This window comes from Crocuta crocuta, unplaced genomic scaffold (genome assembly GCF_008692635.1).
Source record: "Crocuta crocuta isolate KB4526 unplaced genomic scaffold, BGI_CrCroc_1.0 scaffold445, whole genome shotgun sequence".
In the NCBI taxonomy this organism is placed as follows: Eukaryota; Metazoa; Chordata; class Mammalia; order Carnivora; family Hyaenidae; genus Crocuta; species Crocuta crocuta.
The window spans coordinates 2,527,344-2,554,825 of NW_027530847.1; the positions used below are offsets into that span (position 1 = coordinate 2,527,344).

Sequence of the window (27,482 nt, forward strand, 5' to 3'; positions counted from 1 at the left end):
TCCAGGTTTATACCCCAAAGGAATTGAAAGCAGGGTCTCAAGGAAGTATTTGAACATCCATGTTCATCACGCATTGTTCGCAACAGTTAAAATATGGAAGCAACCCTAGCGTCCAACAGCAGGTGGACAGATAAAATATGACGTATACGTACAATAGGATATTCTTCAGCTTTAAAGAGGAAGGACACTGACACATGCTGCAACATGGATGAACCTTGAGGACATGCCACATGAAATACGGCTGTCACAGAAAGACAAACGCGGTATGTATGATTCCACTTATATGAGATACTTAGCCAAATTCACAGAGACAGGAAGTAGAATGGCTGCCGGGGGCTGGGGGAAGGGGAGAACGGAGAGTTAATGGTCTAATGATAGAGAGTTTCGATTGTACAAAATGGACAGAGTTGTGGAGACGGCTGGCGGAGAGGGTTGCACATTATTACGAATATAGTTAATACCACTGAACTGTACATTTTAAAAGTCAAGATGGTAAAGTTTATATTACATGTATTTTACCACAATAAAAATTTGAAAAAAAAAAAACAAGAAATACCTTAAGTCCTTTAACGGAGAAAATCTGAGAAACTTCAGAAACAAGAAAATCCTATAAATTCTGATAGCACATTCTGTCTTTACTGTATACTATTAAAATGCAGGTGTAAATTTTTTAAAGCCTCTGTTCCCTGAAGCAGTCACTCATATTTTACATGCATTGCCTGTGCCTCAGCTGAGTCTCACCTGTTCAGCATTTACTCACGAGCTTACAGAAATGCTGAAAACAGTGCCTACCATGTCTCCGTCCACAGAGCTCTCAGCACGGAGCGTGGCACACAGTCGGTGCTGGGTAAATAAATGATCACCAAGGCAACTGTCAACCTCTATCGCCATGCAGGTGATAGGAGGCCCAGTCCTAAGCAGGGCCCCAGAAGGGGACAGGCTGGCCAAACCGGAAAGCGCACAGGGACTGGAGTCTGCCAGGGAGGGAATTCATACAAGGGGCAGGCAGGTGTAAAGGCTGGCGAAGGTCCAGCTGGGCATTAGAAGGACGGATAGATCGGAAATGTGCTTGTCTCCTGGGAGGTGCTGTTGGACCGGCACCTGCCCCGTGCCAGAGTCTGTCCCTCTGGCCATCTGCCAGACTCCTCACCAGCACCTGGCCCCAGGACCTGCCATCCGAAGGTCTCCATGGGGGGATGGGCTTTCAGGGGTCACCTCAGACTCTTGCCACTCTCTGGCTGCTAGTGGTCAGCAGTCAGTGGACCAGGGCAAGTACCCAGCCTGGAATTATTTCTGTAGATTTCATGAGACCCATTCTTGGGGTACCTGGGTGGCTCAGTCAGTTAAGCATCCAACTTCGGCTCGGGTCATGATCTTGCGGTTTGTGGGTTCGAGCCCCACATCGGGCTCTCTGCTGACAGCTAAGAGCCTGGAGCCTGCTTCACATTCTGTGTCTCCATCTCTCTCTCCCCCTCCCCTGCCCATGCTCTGTCTCTCAAAAATAAATATTTTTTTAAAAAAGAGAGAGAACCATTCTTGTTGTTAAAAAGCCGTACCATATGGAGGTTTGATGAAAAGCAGAGTCACAGACTCCTCACTTCCTCCTCCAAACGCCCCTCCCAGCCTCACTCTGCTGCTCTACATGTTTTCTTCCAGTAATTGGTCTTTTAACTTTGTATAAAGTGTATTTTGTTCAGCAGAGACTTTTGAAAATTTTCTGTAGTTAAATCATCTTTTCCTTTATAGATTCTAAGTTGTATGCTTCTCAGGAAGGACCTGCCCCATTCCAAAATTAGAGCAATATATCCTACTCCCTCTTCTACCAATATTATATGTATTACATTTGTAAGAATAGATACGTGATAGACAGATGATGGATATGCTCTTTGGTGCGCACACGCAAGGTTCCAATGTATAAATGCTCTTTAACGCATCTGGAATTTATTTTCGCGTACGGCGTGAGGTAGGGGTCTAGTTTAATTTTTGCTAAATTGCTACCCAAAGACCACAGTATGGTACCATTATTGGACAGACCATCTTCCCTCTGCTTGCAGCCAGACTCTGTGCACAGCCTCTGGTCTCTTCTTCACTTCACCGAGCCCCCCGCCTCGCGCTGCACCAACACCACACCTTCCGAATTACTCCAGCTTTGGAGCACGTGTTGGTGTGTGCTGTCGCGAGCACCTCGCTCTTTATTTCTGTCTCTCAGATTCTTCCTCTGCCAGGCAAGCTTTCCAATCAGCTTGTCCGTCCAGTTGCATTATTTTTTCTAGCCGCTGGGCTTGCAGTGGTCCTGTGGACCCATGAACGGAGAAGACGCCCCTTGCCCATTCCTGCAACGTGGAATCTTCTCTCCATGTCTTCCGATTTTCCTTCAGCAGCTTTAGAAACGTGTCATTGCTTTCTTGTCAGATTTAATCCTGGATATTTTACCAGCGGTAGGGTGACTGTGGCTGGGACCTTTACCCTCGGTGACGATTTCCACAGTTAGAGCAGCTATGGAGGAAGCCCCTGCTGTTTGACACTCACGTGGCGCTCCTCCCCTCCACGGTCCCCACCGTCTGGAGGATTCCAGTAGATTCTCCTCAGTGTCCTGGAGGGACACTCACATCACCCCCACAAACATTCCATAAAGCACAAGTGTGCTCACTCCCACCCCTCCTCTCGTCTCCCCAGCACCCCTGCAGATGAGAAACTGGGCCCAGGAGAGGCAGAACCACTTCCTCAGGCCACACAGTCAGTTATGGGGGAGCTGTGACACCAGCCCGGCCCCCGGGCCCCAAAGCGCCCGCTCTCCCTTCAATCCTTCCCACAGCAATTTCAAATTCCAGCGCATTTGGGTGTACGGACTATGGAACTATGAGTAGAGGACAGGATTCCTGCATTTTGTCCCCTCTGGGCCCTGAGAGCTGTCCGGCCCCCTCATCCCACCCAGGTCCCTGTGCAGTCACAGCAACGGCCTGAAAGGGTGACGCCTGAGACACGTGACCCACGGGGAGTCCTGTTCTTCAGGAGGGGCACCCGCTGCTTCAGCCCAGCCCCCCGCCTATAAGATCAGGCTCCCTTTATTCACCATGGTCTCCCCTTCACCTGCTGCACAGCCCATTCTCCAAGGTCGATGGGCTCTGGGTTGGGTGGCACAGTCCACAGGGTGCTTAGAGGCACTGATAAGGAGAGAGGCCCTGAGAGAGACCCAGCCTCATCCAAGACCCACTGCACAAACCTATTCAGCTCAGCAGGGGGCCAGGGGCTGTCTCTTCCCTGGAGGGGCTCCTTGCTTGGTGGCATCCTGCAGAAGAACAAAGGCCACCTCTAGGCCTCACGCCCCCTCACCCCCCGCCAGGTCCACAGTGCATGGGGCTGCCCACCCGCCACCTGGCCCACCCATGGGACTGGAGCAGAGGAGTGGGCAGCTGGCCAGGGTGGGAGTCCACTCTGCCGCGACCAAGACAGAACCGGAGGTACAGAGTGCCAAACCTCTCCGCTAAGGCCCCCAGAATGGCGCCTCCGCCTCCGATAAGCCTAGCTCCAGCCTCAGGATTTGAGTTAATTCCACTAATCCCCAGACACCAGGCCAGGTAGGGCAGATGGGAGGGGCCTTGGCTTCTCCAAGGCTCAGAAACCCCAGGGCCAGCGATAACACAAAGCCCTGGTCCCCACCCCTGCCTTGTGCTCCCTCACTGTGTAACTGGAAGAAGTCACCTTGTTAGCCTCAGTTTCCCCATATGCACCCAGGAGAGGCTAGTCCCAGCCAGAGGTGGCCTGAGGCCCCCCAAATGCTGGTCCTCATTGACTGTGGTGGTGGGTATGAGCCCCTCGCATACAGAGTGAAGGAAGTACCACATTATTTCCTCAAGTCAAACCTGGCTCCAAGCTCCTGTGCATTTTTCAGGTCACTGTCACCCTATCAGGGCTCTGGGGATGACTTCGCCCAGAAAGGAGGAGCCAATGCTGCTAGTATGCCACCAGCCAGCCATGTGCCCGAGTGAGGGCCTGGACCTCCAGAAGGCCCCTCTGGGACAGGACAGAAGTTCCCAGATGGTCCTTCCCACTCGGCACAGATGTGCCAGGTGCCATTCCAGGAGGCTTGGAGACCCTGGGCTTTGTGAGGCTGGGTGAGCATACAAAGGACAAACGACAAGCACCCTTCATGGAGGGCGGGACCTCCTGGGCATGGAGCTGGGCACCTACTGTGTGCCTTCATGTCCACACGAGGGAGGTGCCATCGGAGGAATGGACGGGAACGTGGCCTGCATGTGGTCACACGGCTTGTGAGCCACAGAGCCGGAATTCAAGGCTGGCTCTCTAGCTCTGGAGTCCCTGCTGGAGGCACATCTAGGAGGGGAGGGCTGGTAGTGACAGGGGTCCGTGGCCGTGGGTCCACAGGGAGGGTGAGGCAGGGGGTGCTGGGCCCCCGCCAGCCGGCGTGGCTGGTTCTCTCCCACCGCCCCTGTGAGAAACTGAGGGAAACCCCCCCCACACACCCCACATGGGCAGAGTTGGGCCAGAGCAGGAGGCAGAAGTGGATGCTACCCAAGGAAGGACTTTCTAATAGGCCAACTCTGTAGGGACAGAGCCCCCGTCCCAGGAGGTTTGCGAGCCCAGGTGGGTGTGGGGTTACTCCCCAGCCCAGAACCCTGTGGATTCTCAGACCTGGTGTTAGAAGTGGCTCCCTCTTCCTCCTCCCTGAGGGGCCCTCAGCCCCGGACTGTCTATCGAGTGCCACCCATTGGATGTTGGCATTTCTTATTTGAATCACCAGGAGGGGCTGCTTCACCTTTCAGGTGAGGCTGGAAGAGATTTAGCCACTGGCCCACGGTCACCTAGGCAGCTCGGGGCAGAACCAGGAAGGCATGCCGGAGACCCTGGGGGCGGGGAGGCAGGGGTAGGGGTCGGCCTGGCCTGGATGCAAATCCCATTCTGGTTTCTGTGCTGGGTGACCTTGGCAAGTCCCTTCCCCACCCTGAACCACTATTCTTCTATAAAATGGGACGAAGACCACCCACCTCTCTGGGAGCTCAGGGGCCCTTGCAGTGCACAGGGCGTCAGGACAAACACCAGGGATGTCAGTGAGATGCCTCCCTTCTCCACACTTCACTCCTGCAAACGGGTCCAGCCTGCCTCCACCTCCTGAATACCTCCCCCTGCCTCACCCCTCTGCACAGGGCTCTACCTTCGCTGCTCACAGCAGCCTCCTTCCTGACTCCCCTCCATTCTGACCAAACGCCTCTTACCTGGAGTAACCTCCAAACTCGTGATCCGCAAGGCCCTGCCTGCCTGGCTGACCTCCTCTCCTCACCTGCTCTCCCCTTCCACCACCACCCCTGCTCGCTCTGCGTCAGACACCTTGCTGCTGCTTGAAACCGGCCTCACTCCTGTAGCAGTGATGTCTCGGCCATGCCGCTCCTGAACTTCTCTGCCCTTGAACTTCACCCAGCTGGCTGCTCAGTCCTGCAGGTCGCCACTCAGCTGCTCAGAGATACCTTCCCTGATCATGTGTCCAAGCTAACTCTCTGTCGCCTCCCACCTCGTCATTGCCTTGACCCCCCTACCCCCAGCTATTTATGGGCATCTACATTATTTGATCATTTTTACTCTGCTCCCTCGTTTGCTGCATGTGAGGCCCGTGTTCGTCTTACCCTGCTGTGTCCCCGGAGCCAGCACAAAGCCTCTACATGTGGGCGCTCCAGAAACAAAGTCGGTTGAGTGAACCTCACACAGGAGGGGTGCTGACACCCTGAACTGCCCAGCTGTGGGGACAACACAGGCTCAGACTCTGGGAATCTGGTACCAAACAAGGGCATTTACTTGCAACAGGGCACTGGGGTAGCATGAGGCCCATTAAGGATGGGCAGGGTTGGCACGGCCTGGCTTCTGCCAGGTCTCAAGGGGACACTCCCTGAGGGTCCTCACCAAGCCTAGGGCCAGTAGCATTCCCTGGAGAGCATGGGGCTCACCACAAACGGGCAGGACCCTCATAAGGGAGGCCTGGGGTCCAGCCACTTCCCCTCTGGGCCTCAGTCACTGCACCACTAGAGGGCATGCTGCTTTCTGCCCTCTGGCCTCCTCTGGGTGATGCGAGGTAGGAGAGGCCTTTAGAGATGCAGCGAGCTGTCACCTGTCACCCAGGAGGACTGAGGTGTGGCAGGCCAGGGCCCTAAGACAGTCCCAAGCTCTTGCACGCAAGCAGACCAGGAGTCAGGGGGTGCCCATGCCTGGGGGCTCACTTGGGTAATCTTCATGGTGACACCACCAGCTCAATACCTGGGACATGAGCCTGGGTCCTTGGCACCAGGCAGCTGGCGGGACTTGGCTGCCCTGCCCAGCTCTCGGCAGTGGTAAGAGATAGTGCCCTTGCAACAAGCCAAGCCTGTCACCTGCCCATCTCCCCGCCCCAGGATGTCCATGTTTCTGCTTTCCTCCATGTGACAGATGAGGCCACTGAGGCCCACAGAAGCGCAGTAACCTGCCCATGTCACACAGCAACTCAGGATTTAGACCCAGATCAGTCAGGTGTCAAAGCCTGTGTTCTTAAGCCACAGGACACAAAGCCCACCTCCCCCCAAACCCTACAAGTGGCATCGGGACAAGTGTCTATACCCTGCAGTGGGTAGGGAGGGGTCCCCTGTCTCAGCAGGTTTGGACGAACATGTGGCTTCACCCAAGTTCCTGGGAGTCTGGCAACAAAAGGGCAGGCAGGAGGTAGGTCTGGAGACTGATGTGTCCATGGTGACCGTGAGTTTGCACTCAGACGTCATACACTTGACTTTGAGGACGGGGTCCTGCAAAGGAGGGCGGGTCAAGGCAAAGAGGCTCCAGAGTGATGCCCCACCCCTCAGGGCCCTCCCCGGCCTCAGTTTCCTGTGGGATTTCCCATGATCTGCCTAGAGGTACAGCTCCCTGCGCCTGCACTGTGTGGCTCTCAGCCACTCGCACCTTGGTGGGGAAGGGTCCAGCAGAGCCTTTCCTAAGGGCTGCTGAGGCAGGGATGGTGAGGGAAGGAGCAGGAAGACGGGGTGCCCCTGTGCACCTGGAGACTGAGCAGCAGGACCAGCGAGCCACTGGCCACTCGCTGGCTTCCCCAGGGTCATATCTTCATAGCCACCCAGCTCTCCTCCAACACTCCCTGCTCTAGCGCCAGGGTCCCCAGGGGCGGGCCCAAAGGGCACAGAGGGCCATCCACCGCCGACCTCAAACTCTATGAGGACCCAGAGGCTCTGCTGCCAGGTCAGGTCCCCTTCCCCTTCCCTCCTGGGAATTCGACCACCAAACGTTCATCCTCATTTTGTAAAGATGGAAACTGAGGTTCTGGGAGGTTTTGTCACTGGCCTCGAGTCATTGCAGGAATGAATAGAGAAGCTAAGATTTGAGCCCAACTTGGTCCTGCTCTGTGGCCCACATTCCGCAGAGCCTCAGGTCAATCCTGAGACACCACTGATTCCCGGGTCCTTACGGCGCATCCCACCCCTCACTTCCAGCACCTCTAATGCCTTAGGGAGCTGGACAAAACCCACATAACTCCTCAGAGCCTCAGTTTCCTCATCTAAAAATTAGAGAGCAGAAAAATGCCCATGAGGGCGGAGTCCATGTAATATGCTCAGTCAGGGATGACAGGTGGGTTTTCCTCCCCTAATGATGTCCCTTCCTGGACCCTCTCCCCACAAACACCCACACACTTGAGACTACCTCTTCTACCACCGCCTTACCCTCTAGACTCCCACAAACCTTTCACCACTTCCCAGCCCCCCAGCAGAGCCCCAGGACCCACTTACCAAGGCAGGGACATCCTGAAGATAACATTCTTAAGTGAGTCATGGTCAGGGCGCTGTTGGGGACAAGCCAGTGTCGCTGTCTTCAGGGCCCAGGACCTCGTGGTGCAAACCCATGTCCTGCCCTTTCCCAGGCAGGAAGACAGGGTGCCCAGGGCTAGGGACTCCAGCCCTGGCTAGTGAGATCAGCTGACTCGGTGGCCCTCACTGCAGCCATTCCTTTGGGCAAGTCTGTGAGCTACCTCTCTTCTTGCTAACTCAATAGTTGTGTGTGTGTGTGTTTTTTTTTTTTATACAGACTATTGCCCTTTTTACTTAAATAAATTTGTTTTTAAAGGGAACTGCAGCTGCCTAGTGTGAATGGAAAATCTCTACAGAGAATCATTCTCTAGAGATACAAAGCAAACTGAAGAGTGAATAAACTTTTCCCAAAATGTGATTAAACTGTAGCTGGATGCTAAAGGCTCTGACCTGGTTGCTCACCCTCTACCCCTCTCTCCCTCTTCCTCCCTCCCCCTCCCTCCACCTCCCTCTTTAAAAAGGCAAGCAGTGAACATTAGAGCTATTTTTGAAGTATTGCCAGCACCATAGACTTTCTTTTCAGCTTCATGAGAAGGATTAAAGTAAAATTGAAAACGAATGCCTCTACCTCTTCTGATCAAGGGGAAAGAGAAGATACAGATTACCAATATAAAAATTTACACAGGACATCACTACATATCCTACAGACATCAAAAGGAAAATAAGGGAATATCATGAACAATTTTATGACAATAAATTCAACAACTTAGATGAAATGGATATATTTCTTTAACAACATAAGTAATGAAAACTAACTCAAGAAGAAATAGAAAATATGAATGTTCATTATCAAAGAAAGTAAATTTCAAGTCCAAATGTTTTCACTGGTAAAATCTATCAAACATTTAAGGAAGACATATCAGTTCTGACAACATATAGTCATGATTAAAAAGCCTCAATAAAGTAGGTTTAGAGGGAATATACCTCAACATAATAAAGCCCTTATATGAAAAGCCCACAGCTAACACCTTTTATTCAACATAGTACTGGAAGTTCTAGCCACAGCAATCAGACAATAAAAAGAAATAAAAGGCATCCAAATTGTTAAGGAAAAGAAGAAGTAAAATTCACCGTACTTGCAGATGACATGATACTATATATAGAAAACCCTAAAGGCTCCATCAAAAGAATTCTAGAACTGATAAATGAATTCAGTAAAGTCGCAGGATACAAAATCAATATACAGAAATCTGTTGTATTCCTATACACATAATGAAGCAGCAGAAAGTGCAATTAAGAAAGCAATCCCCTTTATGATTGCACCAAAAACAATACAATATCTAGGAATAAAATTAACCAAACAGGTGAAAACTATAAAACACCGATGGAAGAAATTCAAGATGACGCAAAGAAATGGAAAGATACTTCATGCTCATGGGTTGGAAAAACAACTACTGTTAAAATTCTACACTACTCAAAGCAAACTACAGATTTAATGCAATCCCTATCAAAATACCAATAGCATCCTTCACAGAACTAGAACAAATAATCCTAAAATTTGTGGGGAACCACAAAAGATCCTGAAGAACCAACAACATTGCAACTTGAAAACAACAACAACAACAAAACTAGAGGTGTGACAATTCCAGACTTCAAGTCATATTACAAAGCTGTAGCAATCAAAACACTATGGTACTGGCATAAAAATGGACACATAGATCAATGGAACAGAACAGAAAATCCAGAAATAAAGCCACAATTATATGGTCAGTTAATCTTTGAGGCAACAATATGCAAGGGGAAAAAGAGTCTCTTCAACAAATGGTGTTGGGAAAACTGGACAGCTACATGCAAAAAAGAAAAAAGAAAAGAAAAGAAACTGGACCACTTTCTTTCACCATACACAAAAATAAACTCAAAATGGTTTGAAGACCTAAATGTGAGACCTCTTCTCCTAGAAGAGAGCACAGGCAGTAATTTCTCTGACATTGGCCATGGCAACATCTTTCTAGATAGGTCTCCTGAGGCAAGGGAAACAAAAGCAAAAATAAACTACTGGGACTACATCAAAACAAAAAGCTTCTCCATGGCAAAGGAAGCAATCAACAAAACTAAAAGACAAATAGGAGAAGATGTTTGCAAACGACATATCCAATAAAGGGTTAGTACCCAAAATATATAAAGAACGTATACAACTCAACACACAAAAAACAAATAATGCAATTTAAAAATGGGCAGAACTGTAAACCAACTTGACAATAAACTATTTAAGAAAAAAATAATAATAAAAATAAAAATGGGCATAGAGGAGGGCACTTGTTGGGAAGAGCACTGGGTGTTATATGTAAACCAACTTGACTATAAACTATAAAAAAATAAAAAATTAAAGTGGGCAGAACACTTGAACATACATTTCTCCAAAGAAGACATATAGATGGCCAACAGATACATGAAAAAATGCTCAACATCACTTATCATCAGGGGGAGCGAATCAAAACTACAATGAGGTATCGCCTCACACCTGTCAGAATGGCTAAAATAAAAAACACAAGAAACAAGTGTTGATGAGAATGTGGAAAAAAAGGAACCCTTGTGCACTGTTGTTCGCAATGCAAACTGGAGTAGCCACTGTGGAAAACAGAATGGAGGTCCCTCAAAGTCAGGACTAGAACTCTCTATGACCAGTAATTACACTATTGGGTATTTACTGCCAAAATAAAAACACTAATTCAGAGAGATACATGCACCCCTATGTTTGTTGCAGCATTATTTATAAGAGCCAAATTATAGAAACAACCCACGCGTCCATCTATAGATGAATGAATAAAGAAGATGTGGTATGGGGTGGCCCAGTCAGTTAAGCATCCAGCTCTTGGTTTTGGCTCAGGTCATGATCTCGCTATTTGTAGGTTTGAGCCCCACATCAGGATCCACGCCGTCAATGCCAAACCTGCTTGGGATTCTCTCTCACCCTCTCTCTGCTCTTCCTCTGCTCTCTATCTCTCTCTCAAAATAAATTTAGTGGGCACCTGGGTGGCTCAGTCAGTTGGGCATCTGACTTTGGCTCAGGTCACGATCTCATGGTTCGTGGGTTTGAGCCCCGTGTCAGACTCTGTGCTGGCAGCTAGCTCAGAGCCTGGAGCCTGCTTTGGATTCTGTGTCTCCCTCTCTCTCTGACCCTCCCCTGCTCACGCTGTCTCTCTCTCTCAAAAATAATTTAAAACAAAAAGATAAATTATTTTTAAAAAGAGAAGACGTGGTTATCTGTATACAATGGAATATTATTCAGCCATAGAAAAGAATGAAATCTTGGCATTTGTAATAACATGGATGGAGCTGGAGGGCATAATGCTAAGTGAAAGAAGTAAGTCAGAGAAAAACCATTTGATTTCACTCATAGGTGGAATTTAAGAAACAAAATAAATGAGCAAAGGGGAAAAAAGGAGGAGAGACAAACCAAGAAACAGACTCATAACTATAGAGAACCAACTGGTGATTACCAGAGGGCAGGTGGGGGGGATGGGTGGAGGCGGCGAAGTACACTTATCATGATGAGCACTGAGTAATGCATAGAATTGTTGAATCACTATATTGTACACCTGAAACTAATAGAATGCTGCATGTTAACTCTTCTGGAATTAAAAGCCTTAATAAAAAAAAAACAGAAATATCATTTCTATGCAAATCTTTTAAATGAGAAAAGTAAAAACAAAATATTTGTTCTAACTGTACATCAGCTGTTATTTAACCCCACATCCACCTGAAATCATCTCACGTACCGTGTATGGTTCAAGGTCCTCACTCTGAGAAACGTGAATCTAATTTAAGCCTCGCATGGTAAACTGAGGCTGAGAGAGGCCCAGAGCTTGCCCGAGGACGCCCAGGACGTCTGGCAAAAATGGACATGAAGCCAGACCTCCTTGGGCCTTTACTTCCTGTGATTCTGTCACTGGGATAAAGAATTCAAGGAGTCTGGAAACGAAACATGCCAGGCCCTAATAGTCAATCCCTGCCTGGGCCTCGACAACATCAGGTTACAGCAGCGGCAAAGACCCAGGCCTTGGTGTACCCCATGCCTGTGAAGGCAGAGTAGCTACGCCCCACGTTGGGTGTGTGAGCATTCCAGTCTGGGGGTGGAAGTCCGTGCAGGGAGCCAGAGTGCCACTGGACAAGTCAAACTCCTCTCTGGGCCTCTGTTTCCTAATCTGTAAGATGGAGTAATCATTTTGCCTGGCAAGGGCTGTTCTGAGGCTCCGACAAGACTGCAGCCATTAGGCCGCGTAAAGAGGTACACCAGACGGGCGCTGGCAGGCACCATCTCCGGCGCTGTCACCCATGTGAATTTCCACGTCAATTTCCTGTCCTCAGGGGTCCAGCTCGGCAGTGCCACGTCTCTGTTTATTCTATCTTGATGGAATTCTTTCCAGAAAGGAGGTGGCTCCGGCCACACAGAGGAGCTGTTAACCCCTTCCCCACTGAACCGTCGACCATTTTCTGCCCACACACCTGATTCTTTCAGGGTGTAGGTGCCCTGTAGTCAACTTGCCCCTCTCCCCAAACCTCCCGCCTGTGCCTGTGATAACAGTGTAGTCACAATAATAGCTCACAATGACGGGGCATTAAGTCCCTTCAGAGAATCAAGATAATGTGCTGCTCAAAAACATGGGCTGCTTAAAACAAAACAGGCTCTGCCGCCAGGCTTTTTCCCGGGTTCGAATCCCAACCCTACGAATCAGCAAGATACTTCTCTGTGCCTCTCTGTGCCTCAGTCTCCTTATGTAGCAGATTGGAATGATATCAGCATCCACTTGTTTGAATTGCTGGGAAGATTTTAAGTAAAGACTTTAGAGAGTCTGGGTGGCTCAGTCAGTTAAGTGTCCGACTTCAGCTCAGGACATGATCTTGCAGTTTGTGGGTTCAAGCCCCATGTTGGTGTTGCAGGATTCTTGCACAGAGAGTCGTGACACTGAGGCTTTTCTTTCCAGGAATCAACTTTATTCGTGCCAGCACCGCTCAGTTGGGTTCGTACCCAAAGAACTGAGCAGCCCACATCACATGGCATAGTTTTTTTATGCATTTTCTATTTCTTTGTCTCCCATATATGGTAACACACATAAACATGCAGTCTGATTAAGTTGTCTCAGTTTACAAGGCCATGGGGAATGTAGGCACCTAGGCACATATCTAGGTGACCTTGAAGTCTTCTCTCCTCTCTTTCTCTCTCCTTAGGGAGGGGTCCCTACCCCATTGGGCTCTGTGCTGACAGCTAGCTCAGAGCCTGAAGCCTGCTTCAGATCCTGTGTCTCCCTCTCTCTCTGCCCCTCCCATGCTCATGTTCTGTCTCTCTCTCTCAAAAATAAATATTAAAAAAATTTTTTAAAGTAAAGACTTTAGAACATATGAAGTCTTTTGCACAGTTCCTGGCACAAAGTAGGTACTCAGTAAATGTCAGTCATTATTATTACCACAGAGGCAGGATAGAGGGCTGGTTAGGAGTATGGCTACTTCCTAGCTGTGTGACCTTAGCCAGTTATTCAATTTCTCTGAGTCCTATCATCCTAACGGTTAAATGTGATCATGCCTGGTACAAAATAATTACTCAATAAAAAGCTGTTACTCTGGCCAAGTGGGGTATGTTAGGCAGTTGGGAATAACTGAGTTGAATCCCAAGTGCCGGCTGGGATTGCCTGGGAAAAAGATTCTGAGGTCACATGCAGCTCAGCGAGGAAGTGCATGATCCAGTAGTGTTGTCTTCCAAGGGTCAGAGGGGGAGGGAAGGGGTACAACACATGCCACCTATTCATGCCCACCCTTCACCCTGGAACAAATAAAATCTAAAGGGCTCGGGGGATTTTACTATTCCTTAATTCTGCATGTTAAGAAGTAGCAACTGAGAGGGGCGCCTGGGAGGCTCAGTTGGTTGAGCATCCAACTTCGGCTCAGGTCATGATCTCATGGTTCGTGGGTTCGAGCCCTGCATCAGGCTCTGTGCTGACAGCTAGCTCAGAGCCTGGAGCCTGCTTCAGATTCTGTGTCTCCCCATCTCTCTGACCCTCCCCTGCTCACGCTCTCTCTCTCTCAGAAATAAACATTTAAAACTTTAAAAAAAAAAAAGCAACTGAGAGAAGGCTGGGAGAAGAGAACCTTTCTGTCCAGTTCTCCTGGCCCCTGTGACGGAGTGGGGCAAGGAGACCATTGAGGCTGGATGGGCCAGATGGGCTGGGGGCTCCCTCCTCAACTCAAATCAGAAGCCGGGCCTGGGGACTCAGAGTCCCCTCCGCTGAGGGGAATGACTGATGGGACAGTCTCCATCTACCACGACTTCCCCTCAGCCCTCTGCACANCCACCCCCACCCCCAAGGAAAGTGCCCCAGCCTAGAGGTCAGGAGGACAGACAAAATGCTCTCTCAGGGAAAGCCAGGGACTTGCTCACCCAGCGAGCTGGAAAGTTTGAATAGCATTTCGGGGCAACAAGACGCTCCCTCTCCTGACCTTTGACCTTGTGTGCCACAGGAGGTGAAGGTCTCCTGTCACAAGGAATCTTTCCACCACTTTTCTGTCTCCAGTGTCCAAGGGACGCCCCACCCAAATGCAACACCCCCAAATCCTAAGGATCTTGGCCCAGAAGTGGCAGAAACACCTAAGCTCCCTGGTTGGAAACCTAGCTCTGACATTTCCAGGTTGGGTGACCCTGGGCAACTCATCATTCTGTGTGAGCCTCCGTTTTCTCATCTGTAAAATGGAGACAGATGGTCTATAGCATGGGAACTTTGTGAGAAACTGTGTGTAAAACATCTGGCAAATTGGAAAGCTTCTTTGCCACCACCCCCACCCCGTCACATCCTTTCAACAGACTCCAAGGAGAACGACAGGTTCCCCACCACCCTCAGTTCCCGCCACTAGCCCAACTCCTGCCCAAGGGAAGGAATCCCCTCCTCTGGGCCTCTGAACCCACTGGGGGTGTGACCGCGTCTCCTTCCACCAGGGGGCGCTCCCCCACTCCAGCAGGCATGTCCTCACAGCCTTGTTCCTATCAAAGTAACACCAGCTTTGCAGGGGGGAAAAAAAATCATTCAATTATGAGACACATCGCAATTTCTGAAACCTTTTTGAAACTGTTTTTAAATACAATTTAAAAATTATGTCTGAGAGTTAAAGAAATAGGATAGTTTTTAAAAGCTCTTGAAATAAAAAGGGGGAAAAAAGGGTGTTGAAGGAAAAGCAGCCCAGAGCAGCCCAGAGCTCCTGTCCTGCACAGCTCAGAGGCTCCCACAGCCAGCCCCTGGCCATGAGGCTCTGCCCCACTCTGGTCCAGGCCACCCCAATCTCCCAGAGCCACTCCTGCCCCACAGTCCATCCCCACTAGGCAGCCAGAGGAAGCTTTTCAAAACACTGGTGAGACTGTGTTGCACCTTTTATGAAAATGCCCTCAGGATTCCCAAGAGAAAAAAAGCCCTATGTCACTGGCCCCTCAGGGTCTCTTCCCACGGCGCCTCCCTCCTGTTCACTCTACTGAACCACACTGGCCTCCAAATGTGCCAATTCATTCCTATCTGGGGGCTTCTTCCCTGGCTGTTCTCTCTGCCGGAAGACCCCCTCCCTACCGCCCCCACTGGCACTGGTCTGGAAACAGGTCACAAAGCCCAGACCCCACTGCTCAACATTAAAGGCCTGGTGACCCTGGGCAAGACACCTACCCTCCCTGGGCCCCTGGCTGCCACTCAGGATGGGCACATGACGGATGTGGTGTGTGTAGAGGGGGTGGGTGACACATCATTCCGGATCTGCAGCTCGCTCCCCCAGCCCAGGACAAGGTGGCGCCATGTCCACGGTGCACTTGGCATGCTCAACACCCAGCCTCGGTCAAGCCCAAGGGACCCCCAGCCCAGCTCCCCGACTCCCCTCATTGCCCCACTCTCGCCTCTGCCCCAGCGGTTTCCCTTGACTGACACCACCACCAGCCAACCCGAGACCTGCCCACCCTCCCCGGCCCTGGTCACAATGCATTCAGCGTAGAATCCAGAGAAGCCCAGATACCAGAACCAGGCAGGACCTCAAGGCCCCCAGTCCTCTGCCCCTTCCCAGCAGCCCCTTGGGGCTGAGAGACAGGGTCTGCCATCCCCCACTGGGGAGGGACGTGCCATAGTCCAGAAAGGCCCAGAAGAGAGAAAACCAGGGTGAGATCAATCTCAGAGGACCTCCTGGTAGGTGGACTTTGAGCTAACAGTGACGGCTCTGTACTGGACAAATAGTCACCCAATGCCTGCTGTGTGCCAAGTCCTGTGCCAGGCGTGGGAAGAAGGGAGACGCGGGCCTGCCCTGGGGGAGGGGGTACAGGGGTAAATAGACACACAAAGAAATACTGTGGTGAGAATAAAGCAGGGCAGGGGTAAAGAGTGCAGAGGTGTCAGGCCCTGAAGGGATATTTGAGGAGGGCTTGGAGGAGAGGCCATGTGATCTGCCAGAAGCCCTTCTCAGGCAGAGCAGACAGCAAACACAAAGGTCTTGGCTGGCTCGGGGCTAAAGGCCCCCTCCTCCAGGAAGCCACTTCAGATTGCTTCCCCCAGTCCCCACTGCATCTGCACACTGTCCCACGAGCCCCACCTGCCGCCCCATGGATGCCCAATCCTTGTCCTCAGTAAGAGAAGCTATCAGATAAACCAGTGAGAAGATGCATCCACGCTACAGAGGAGCAGTCTGTGCCCCCAGTAGGCAGAGGCTGGGCGTTCTTCTTTCTGGTGTCCCGTGTCCAGGGCAGAGCCCGGCATACTGCAGGTGCTCAGTAAGTGTTGAACAAGTGTGAAATAGGGAAGCGATGCCAGAAAACAAGGTCAAGGATGGCTTTTCCCCGAGGACAGGGCTGTCTCCACACTCCGCAGTGGGGCAGGGGCCCTAAATCCTGAAGAAGGTGACCCAGGGCGGGGGCCGAATGCAGCCATTACTGGCGAGGATCGCAAGGAATTACGGCGACAGGCTGCATTCAAAGCCGGGATGCCGAGGTTATGGGCTGTGTGGGTGTGAGTGTATGAGGAGGGAGTGAGCGTGAGGGAATTGAGGGTGTGAGCGCACACGTGTGCAGAAAGACAGAAAAACATCTAGAGGAAAATGTGCCAAACTGATCTCTGGGAAATAGAATCCAGATGGTTTTTATGGGCTCTTACGCTTTTTGGTATTTTCTTGATTTTTCTATACTCAGCTTGGGCTACTTTTAGAATCAGAGGAGAGCTAAATATAAGTAGTTTTTTTTCAGGCCATTGATGCAGAAGGCGGAGAACAGGCAGAGAGGAGACTGGTGTGGCTGTGTAGACACCTGGGCCCGGGGGGTGAAGGGGGGTGCTCAGGGAAGGACAGGTGAGGTGAAGAGGGGCACTCAGGGAAGCACAGATGACCAGGAGACAGTACATTGGGCCACCAACCCGGCTTCCTCACTCACCAACTTGTGTGACACTGGCCTCCAGTTCTCCATCTGGGTTCTAAGCTCCTAACCCCGATGCTCCAGAATTGTCTAGGGTGTGGGCCTGGAGGGGCTGGGTGTGAGCAGCAGGAGACACAAAGGGTCGCTCGCATCGCCACAGGTAGAACTCAGCCCTGCCGTGCCTACTGGGCCTGGGGTTCGGCATCGTGGGTGCCTGATGGTTGGAGGGGCAGCCAGCAAGTCCCCACAGCCAGAGCCACATCCCCACAGTCAGCAGTGTCCAGGCTAGGAGTGGACACTCGCACTATTGTTTTCTTAAGTGCCTACACTGTGCTTTAACTGAAACACGTGGGCAAAGGCAGTAAAGTGTTCCCATAAGGGGCTGGGTCCTATGGAGAGGAGGATTCACTGAGCCCCAGAGTCATGCAGAAGCTTCCCCCGAGGTTGACCTGTCCTGACCCCTGGTGTCCAGCCAGATGGCCCCTAAGTCAGGATCTCAGGTCTCAGAGGGGACCCTGAATCTCCTTCCAGGTAAGGGCCGTGCACAAGCCTTTAAGAAAATTCCCTGAGACCTGGTAATTGCTACATCCCGTCCCTACCCCTCTCTACCCACCCCTAATGTCCTTCCCTCTGCCTCTGCCTCTGGCAGAGGCCTCGGCCCTGCTTTTACCAATGCCCTGAGTTCTCCACCCAAGTCGCTGCCCAGAGCAGCACACAGCAGAAGGTCCAAGGGGCTTTGGCTCAGAAAAACCTGGGTCCAAAGCGCCCATCGCAGAGCCAGGCCAGGGTGCCCTCCACCACGCTTGGGGGACAGGACAGTCGGTGAGCGCAGGGTTCCCAGGGGCGGAGTGCCTGAGAGTGGGGAGAACGGGCACGCAGCAGGGCAGGGGACAAACCACCTCCGGATGGCGGCGGGGCCTCACTGCAGCCATAAGGCTGAACCAGCTCTCGGGAGCAAACGGCTCACCCCAGCGGCGCAACCCTCTGGCCACGTCACCAGGGAGCCTGTCCCTGTGCTTCACCTGCTGGACAGCCGTGCCGGGCGTCCTGGGGGCTGCATCCAGCCAGGCAGGGCCTCATCAGGGTAATGCAGCCTCGTCTTTACTTTCTTACCTAAGGGGGTAAAGGGACACAGCCCACCTTCTAGCCCGTGGGACTCTGATGTCTGCCAATATTTATTTTCTTCTCCAGGACTAGTGAAGAAAGGGGTCAACAGAAGGAGGTCTATAGCCTCTGGGTCTGGCAGGGGTGAGCCAAGGACAGACAGGACCACCCCCGAGGGCCTGGTGACCGTGCTAGAGGACTGGAGAGACGGTGGGCCACCTCAGAACCTGATGTGGGAGCTCTTCGCGGAGGACAGAAGGGTGGCCTTCAGAGATCTTGAGAGCTGCTTGATGGACGAGGGAACGGGCATGGGGGTCGCTGACCTCTGCGCGTCATACCTGGATGCCTGGGACAAGGCCGACACGGGGGACTGGAGGTGCAGGGAGGTGGACAAGGTGGCCTCCAGGAAGCCGGAGCCTGAGGCCGTCCAAGAGAGGGAGTCGCTGGGAGAGAGGGAGACAGCGGGTGAGCTGGTCACGGTGTTGGGCGTGGTCTCCCTGTAGGCATCCAGGTCCTTCTGGCAGTTGTGGGTGGGCGGGCAGGTGCGCTGGCCATGCTGCTCCAGGACGCTGTGCAGCACGAGGTCAGGCGTGTGGGTGGGCGACAGGTTGTTGAAGTGCAGGCTTTGGTAGACCTGAGGTGAAATCTGTGGGGATCAGAGCAGGGGAGTCTGCAGGGTTCACCCAGGACGCGGCGCAGGCGCACGGGGAGGACACGCCCTGGGCTCGTCTGTACAAGTGTGTGTCCAGAGTAGCGTGGTTGCCACCGATGTCCACAGCCGACCGGAACTGTGTGTGCACCGTGCGCCGGGCCCGGCAGCAACACTTTGAGGTCAGCACTGGACTGTTCCCATCTGAGAATGAGGCCCCAAGCTGGACCCGAGCGGGGCTCAGCTGTGAGGAGCCCCCAGACAAGGCCCCTCCTCTCCTGTCGGCAGTCACCACGCTGCGCTTCGAGGCTCATCTCTAGAAGGCAGGGAGGCGGGCCCCCTTCCCACTGACCTCTCCCAGCCCGGGACAGAGGGGTTCTCTCGCTTCACTCAGTGCCCACCACAGAGGGAGGAAGCCCTCATAAATGCCCTGATGGCAGATGTCTCTGGAAGAGGCTGGAGTCTGCACAAGCAAGAGGCTTGCGTGAAGGGGCTCAAAGCCGTCTTGCAAAGCCCCCGGCTCCCTCTTTCTTTCCCCAAGCAGAGCACCCCTTCCATGCCCTCCGTCTCTCTTGTGGCACCAGCAGCCCACAGTGTGCACACTAGGCAACCAAACAAACAGCCACGGACTCTGGGACAGTCTTTGAAGGCTTTCAAAAGTCCCAGGTCCACAGGGGCGCCTGGGTGGCTTAGTCGGTTAAGCGTCCGACTTTCGCTTAGGTCATGATCTCGCGGTTCGTGGGTTCGAGCCCCGCATCGGGCTCTGTGCTGACTGCCAGCTCAGAGCCTGGAGCCTGTTTCAGTCTGTGACTCCCTCTCTCTCTGACCCTCCCCTGCTCACGCTGTCTCTCTCTCTCTCCTAGGGAAAAAAAAAAAAAAAAAGTCCCAGGTCCACAGAGAACCTGCTCCCACAGGCTCGATGAGGTGTGTCCTCAAAGAGAAAACCCGTGTCCATGGCCTCAACCAGGGCCTTGGCAAATACACCAACCTGACTGGCTTCATGCCAGAATTCTGTTAAAGGGCTGATGCTCCCCTCGCCCCCACTGGGCGGCCCTGTGGGTTCAAGCGTGGCCATCGATGGAGATGGGATGCCCAGAGGCTCCGGCCCCGCAGAGGGCAAGCCCCACCATGCCTCACCTGGTACTTCATCCAGCCGTACCGCACGTTGGCGGACAGGAGGCCGGGACTCCGTGACCGCTCCTTGGGCTTGTATGCCGCTCCCACAATGCTGCTCTCCTGCAGGAGTCAGGGGCAAGAGTGAGGCCTCGGGGGTGACAGCTGAGGGTCCCTCTCTGCCCCTGGGGCCCCCACCCAGCCTCACCTGCTTGCCCTTGGACTCCCACTTGCGCCAGCTGCTCTCAATGTCTTCCAGGGAGCGCTCTCCAGCCCACGGGGACGTCTGGGTTATCTTCTGCAGGTTAGCCCAAGCCTCAGCCTCCGTGTCCGCCTTCCCCTTCAGGAGCGCCAGGAGCGCTGCCTGCTCCCGCCGCTGGTACACCAGGGCCTCGGCAAGAGCCCGCTCCTCCCTGATGGAAGGCGCTGTCTCTCAGATGCCCCCATGCCAAAAGTGGGCCAGCCTTCCCAGGGACCACAAACGGCCTCTCCCTCCTGCGCCCAGACTTCTTCTACCTTCTTATCCCTCTCCTGAGCCCACACTGCCCAGGACCCCACTCTAAACAGGTGTCCAGTTAACATTAGCAAAGACCAAACTGACCCCCAACAAGTCCCGAGACCTTTCCTACCACCCTGAGCTCTTCCCATGGAGGCCTAACACCCCACCTTGATCTCACCTGGACCTCCCCACGTGGCCTGTTTAAGCCTCCTCTCCCTCCCAGGGACCCCCTGCCTCTGCTGTGCTTGATAACCCCACGCAGGTCTGTAAAGATGTATGCCTTGACAAGACACTAGGAGCCACAAGGACTCTATGGGTGCCTGGAAAACTCCTACGTACACACCAAAACCCAATTCCAGAATCGCTTCTCTTATGAAGCTTTTTTTTTTTTTAACTTGATCCATCCAATGAGATGATTGTCCTCTGAGCCATTCCTGTTCTTATTAGTCCCATCGCTTATCGGATGAAACAACAACCATGAGGTTGCGTGTCCATCTCCCAAGTGGACTGTGAGCTCTCTGAGGCAGGACTCGTATTTGGGTTGTTCTGGATCTCTTAGAGCCTAGCACAGAGGCTGGTGGGCAGCAGCCCCTCACTAAATACTTTTTGGAATGACCCCAAATCATCTGAGACTTGGTCAGGAATGTGACTGGAACATGGATGGAGAAGGAACGTGTGAAGGAAAGCAGCAGCAAGCAGCCAGATGTCCCCATGGATCAGGGAAATAACATAAGTGTCTGTTCGGGACCAGAGCCCTGGGCACTCTCCTACCAGGGGCCTCCAGGCACAGAGAAATGGCCTCGGCAGGGAAGCCAGCTCGGGCAAATCTGAACCTGGCTCTGAGGCACAGGCTCACCTAAGGGCTTGCGTTTTCATATTTTCTGCTGGTTTGTACCACTCAAACTTTCGGCTGACCTGGGTTCTCAGGCCATAGCTGCCACCTGTAGAGTCAAGTTGCCTGCAGGTCCCAAGCCTTCGGCCTTCGCCAAATATGCCTGGTGCTACCCAACCCAGATGAGGCTGCCTGGGGCCTGGGCCAGTAGATACCAGGTGGGCTGTGATAACTCACTGTGGCTCTGAGTGGAAGGCCTTCTGGGCAGCAACTGTAGAGTCATCCTCCTCCTTTGACTCTTTTCTCAGTTCAGAATCACCAACCATCCGAATATCCTGCAACCTTTTCCAGACACTCAGGCCAAACGTCCCTGTGATTTAAGCAGATCCAACTCAGTCACAAGAACTGGCCTACCTCCCTCTCTATGAACCTTCTGCCCCTCATTCTCCACCCTCAAGACTCAGCTAGCAACCCCTTACCCTTGGCCTGCACCTCATGATGCTTACCGCATGCCAGGCATTGTGCTGGCTACTTAATAAATACGTGGAGGAACTAGCCCTGGCCCTACAGTACACTTGGAGCTCAGGCCAGAGCATCCTGCCCCACGTGAGATGGAAAGACCACTATGGCAATGACTGAGTGATCCTCAGTTGGGCTTAAGTAGCTCATGTGTAAAGCATCAATGACACAAAGTGATCAGGCAGCCATCAGATGTGAGATCAGGGTGGCACCGTGGGATTGAGCCCCATGTCAGGCTCCGCACTGGGTGTGGGGCAGGGCGCCTGAGTGGTTCAATCAGTTAAGCGTCTGACTTCAGCTCTGGCCATGATCTCACATTTCATGAGTTCAAACCCTGCATCGGGCTCTCTGCTATCAGCACAGAGCCCACTTCAGATACTTTGTCCCCTGCCCCTCCCCTGCTTGCTCTCTCTCACTGTCAAAATAAATATTTAAAATTTTTAATAAAAAATAAAATTACAGAGAGGGAAGGGCCCTTCCAAGAAGAACTGAAACTGAGATCTGATTCCCTCTCTGGGAGCCTTTTCTGAGTCTGGGCAGAAGCTAAGTGAGAATCAAGCTCTGCTTAGGCAGCAGAAAGCACTGGAAGGAAAAGAAACCATCAGAGCTTCTGCTAGCCATTCTGGCTGGCAGGATGGATCAGGTCTAGTAGAGTCACAAGTGCATAGCTGTGTTTTCCACAGGACATTTGCTGAGCACTGGGGAGCCAAGGGCCTGGAATTTGGGTCAGGCAGATAGAATGAGGCTGTTGGGAGACAAATCCCACTAGAGGAAAAAAAAACTTTGACAAACACAACAGACTTCACCCTTGAGCCGGACTTCACAATGGAAGATGGAAGCAAACTGAGTCTTCTTAACACTGCAGCCCAGACCCAACCCAGCTCCGTTCCTGCCTGCAGTGAGATAAGTCACACAGAGGAACAAGCACATGTGCTAGAGGAAAATCACATCATTTTCAGTCTCTGTGGTTCTTTTATACAAAGTCCCAAAAGTCTTGGCTTTGGTTTAGGGGGGTGTTGTTTTTGTTTTGGGAGGTTTTGGAGGGGTAGATTTTTTTATGTATATAATATATAAAAAGACAGGAAAGTATAGCCAATAATAAAGAGAAGAAATAAGCATTAGAATCAGACCCACAGATAATTCTGACACTGGAATTAGCAGATAAAACTTTACCTATTGTAAATAGTTATATAAAATAAAGGAAAGTACAAACAAAATGAAGGAAAAGAAGGAGAATTTCAACAATGAATTGGAGTCTACAGGAGAGAACCAAATCGGTATTTGAGAACTAAAAAAAGTACAAAATTAAGAATTAACTAAGTGGGTTTAATAGCAGGCTGCATACAGAAGAAGACAGAACTAATGAACTAGAAGGCAGGTCCGCAGAAGATGTACAAACTAGAATGCAGAGATAAAAAACAAAAACAAAAAACAAACACAAAAGGACAGAATAGAGCGTAAGAGACATATGGGACAGAGTCAAATATTCTAACATACATATAATTGGAACTCCATAATGGGAGGAGGAAGAGATGGGCAAAAGCAGTATTGAAGAGACAATATTTACCCACTTTTCAAAACTGATGAAAAATATCAACCCACAGACTAAAAGAGATCAGTGAACTCCAAACAGGATGAATATGAATAAAAGCACACTCAGGCACATCAAAGTCAAACATATAAAAAGGGCAGAGATAGTTTGAAAAGTCATGTTGGCAAAGGTAATGAACTTCCAGTTGTCAGATGAATAAGTTCTGGGGATCTAATGTATAGCATGGCAACTGTAGTTAACAATACTATATTGTATACTTGAAATTTGCTAAGAGAGTAGATTTTAAGAATTCTCACCACACACACACAGATACTATGTGAGGTGATAGATATATCAGTTACCTTGACTGTGGTGATAATTTCACAGTGTATGCATATACACTGCATATACAAATCATCATGTTATACACATACAATACCAGTTGACTCGGTCTTTTTTCCTATGTTTCTATTACTATGTCTTCATAGTCACCAGTCTCTTCTTTTGTAGTGTCTAATCTGCTATTAATCCCAACCAGTTTATTGTTACCTCAGACATTGTTTTTTTAAATTTCTAATTTCNTATAGATTTACTAATATTACATATTATATTTATACTATATTATGTAGTATATTATATATAGTATAAATATATTTATAAATATAAATAGTAAAAATGTGTAGTATAAATATATACTTATTAAATGTATATACTATATAATAATACAGTATATAATTTATAATATTACAAATATATATAACATGTACTAATATATTACACATATTATTTATGTATAAATTATAATATCTCAGGGATTACTATTCTCGCTGCCTGCTGTCTAATGTCTGGAAGCTGTTACATATATTTTGCTCATGTTTTGAGTTGTTTAAAGTGAGGATGTAAATCCAGTCCTTGTTACTCTATCATGTCTGGAACCAACAGAAATGATAGGTAAGAGAAACAGACCCAGAAGTGGACCAGATATTGTTGTTATCAATGACTTTAAAACAACATTGGCAACATGTTCAAGAATATAAAGTGTAAAGTGAGGAGTTCCATCATAGAACAGGAATAAATTAAAAATAATCAAAAAGGTTTTTACCCATAAAAGAGCAGAAAATGCAAGGAAAGGAACAGCGTTTGACAAGAGACAAGCGACCAAGGCTGCTTTCAGCCCTGGATAAACCCAGATGAGTCCTTAGTGAACTGTGAACAGCCTCACGTGACATGACAGATTATAATCCAGGATGTTCAAGCCACAGGGCAAGTCTTTAGCTGCCCATGAACAGTTTCCCTCAGACCTTCACAGGGTATATGGTTACAGTCCACTGAAGGTTGGGGGCAGGGTAGAAGAGTTGAGAGATAGACAATGCAAGTATTAAGTGTAAGAAAGTATAAGGTGCTTTTTCAGTGATGGCTATAAGGATATATGTATACTTTCTGAAAATTCACCAAGCTGAATCCTTTTGGTTTGTGTGCTTTACTTTATATAGGTTATAACTCAACAATTATTATTTAGTTTGAAAGAGAGAGAGAGAGAGAGAGAGAGCACATGAGTGTGCTGGAGGGGAAGAGAGGGAGAATCCCGATGCGGGCTCGAACTCACAAACTGTGAGATCAGGACCTGAGCCAAAATCAAGAGTCAGATGCTTAACCAACTGAGCCACCCAGGCGCCCCAAGTTTATTTTTAAAAAGAGAAAAGAATGTGCCTTCTCAGATACATGATTTGTAAAACCAACACAGGCAAATAATGTTGGGTGGATGGGTGAGGGGTAGATGGACAGCTGATGCATGAATGGACAGGCTGCTGACAGGACAATTGGAAAGACTCATATCCTGTGACATTATGTGAGCAAAGGCAGCTGCTGTAGCCTGAAACTCCACCCCACAGGACAGAAGGTTTGTGCCAGCTTGTGCTCTAACAGGGACAGGGCCACGATTAGCCATGTGACACAGCTGAGCTTCAGCAGGACCCATACCAATGGTGTCACCGGAGAGTTTCCAGGCCTTGGCGTTACAGTCCTGGCCAGCACTGACAACCAGCTGGAAGCTATCCACATACAAGACGTCTGCCACACTGTCCAAATGGCCCTTCCAGGAATTGAGAAGCTTGGGAGGAACCAAGGAAATGGTCTGGCCAGCCACGACCTACAGGGGACAACACAGGAGAACTACTTATCCCAAGTCACAGGTTCACTAGAAGGCACGTGAGACTGGAGGCAGCAGCGCCTTCTGGAAGGATCCTGGGACACGGGACACGGGACCTAGTTCTAGCCATGTCCCCACATTCGCTTCCTGGTGACCACAGGTAAATCCTGGTACTTCTCTGGCGTTCACTGATCCCTTTGGTAAAATCATAAAAAAGCATTCACATATTGCTATACTGTTTACCAACTGTGTCTACACAGATGATTCCGTTTGAACATCGTAACAACCTTACAGGATGTGTATGCATCTCACCATTTTGTTGAGGAGAGAACTGAGCCCAGAGCCACATGGTGGCGAGGCTAGGACAAGGAAAATGAACAAAGGATGTGAAGAGACAATTCCCAAGACTCTACATGGCCAATAAAATAAGGAAAGATGTCAACATCACTAATAAGAAAGATAGCTTCGTTAAAATCAAAGGAAATCACTTGTATCTAAAAATCGGCCAAAGGTCTTTTTTTTTTTATTTCAACCATTTATTTATTGAATGCCTTCTCTAAGTGAGGCACTCTGATAGACCCAAGGAACCCTCACTTGGATAAATACCGCTAATAATAAATACTTTATGTTGGCAAGGATAAAGTAAAATAGGCTAGTAAAATGCAAAACTATATAAACTTTCTGGAGTGCAGTTTGGCCGTACAGATTAAAAGCCTTAGAAAGATTTATGCTTTCTTCTCCTGCTACTTTCCATGAGATAAATTACCAGCTGCACAGATAAACAGCTACAAATAAACAAACCAAAAAAGATTTGTGAAAGAGAAAAATTGTTCTACCATTTTTCTAGCTTTTCAACGCAGCTTTATTGAAATATAATTCAATTCACCCATTTGAAGTGCTCGCTTAGTATATTCACGGAGTTTACAACCACCGTCACGTTCAATTTTAGATCATCTTATCACCCCACCAGTGGTATAAATGGAATCCTGTGATATGTGGTTGCTTATGACTGGCTTCTGTCACTTGGCATGTTTTCAAGGCACATCATGGTGTGGTGTGGACCAGGAGGTCATTCCTTTATGTATCCATTCAACAGTTGTGGACACTGGGGTTGTTCTCACTTCCAGGCTGTTATAAATAATGCTGCTATAAACACTCATATATAAGGTTTTGCATGGACGCCTCTTCGTTACTCTTGGGTGTATATTTAGAGGTGGAATTCCTGGGTCATATGGTAACCCTACGTTGAACTTTCCGAGCAACTGTTAAATTGTTTTCCAAAGTGGCTGCACCACCTGACGTGTTTGCCAGCATTGTATGAGAGTTCCAATTTGCCCACGTCTTAGCCAACACTTATTATCTACAGCCATCCTAATGAGTGTGAAGTGGGATCTCATTACGGTTTTGATATACATTTTCCTAACGGCTAACGATGTTCGGCATCTTTTCATATACTTCTTGGCAATGTGTAGATCTTCTTGAAGAAATGTAATAGGTAATAGGTAAAAGGTAACGGTGGCCTCATAGAAAACTCTTTGGCAAGAATTCTTGAAGAACTGACATTAATTCTTCTCTAATTATTTGGTAGAATTCACCGGTAAAGTCATCTGTACCTGGGCTTTTCTTTGTGGGAAGTTTTATTACTAATTCGATCTCTTGCGATATTCAGTTTTCTATTTCTTTAGATTTTCTATTTCTTTTTGAGCCCATTCTGGCAGTTCATCTCTAAGAATGTATCCACTTTCTATCACTTTTTTGATAATGAAAAATTAAAAATTGCTCTAATGTCTGACAATAATAAGTTAAATAAATGACTGTACCTCTATATAGTGAAATATTACTTTATCATTAGAAAGTCTGATTTTCAGGAATGTTTGATAA

General features: G+C 49.8%; 1 protein-coding gene across 1 annotated transcript in view; it reads right to left on the minus strand.

The window, feature by feature from the left end:
• Positions 1-18,364: 18,364 nt before the first annotated feature.
• EFCAB8 (EF-hand calcium binding domain 8) overlaps positions 18,365-27,482 on the minus strand; it is a 56,465-nt gene continuing 47,347 nt past the window's right edge. The window contains exons 22-26 of the mRNA XM_077769377.1: positions 25,433-25,601; positions 21,640-21,772; positions 20,280-20,484; positions 20,096-20,194; positions 18,365-18,955 (exon numbers count right to left, since the gene is read on the minus strand). Of these exons, the coding sequence (XP_077625503.1) occupies positions 18,530-18,955; positions 20,096-20,194; positions 20,280-20,484; positions 21,640-21,772; positions 25,433-25,601 (1,032 nt within the window). The 3' untranslated portion in view covers positions 18,365-18,529. The remainder of the gene's footprint in view (positions 18,956-20,095; positions 20,195-20,279; positions 20,485-21,639; positions 21,773-25,432; positions 25,602-27,482) is intronic.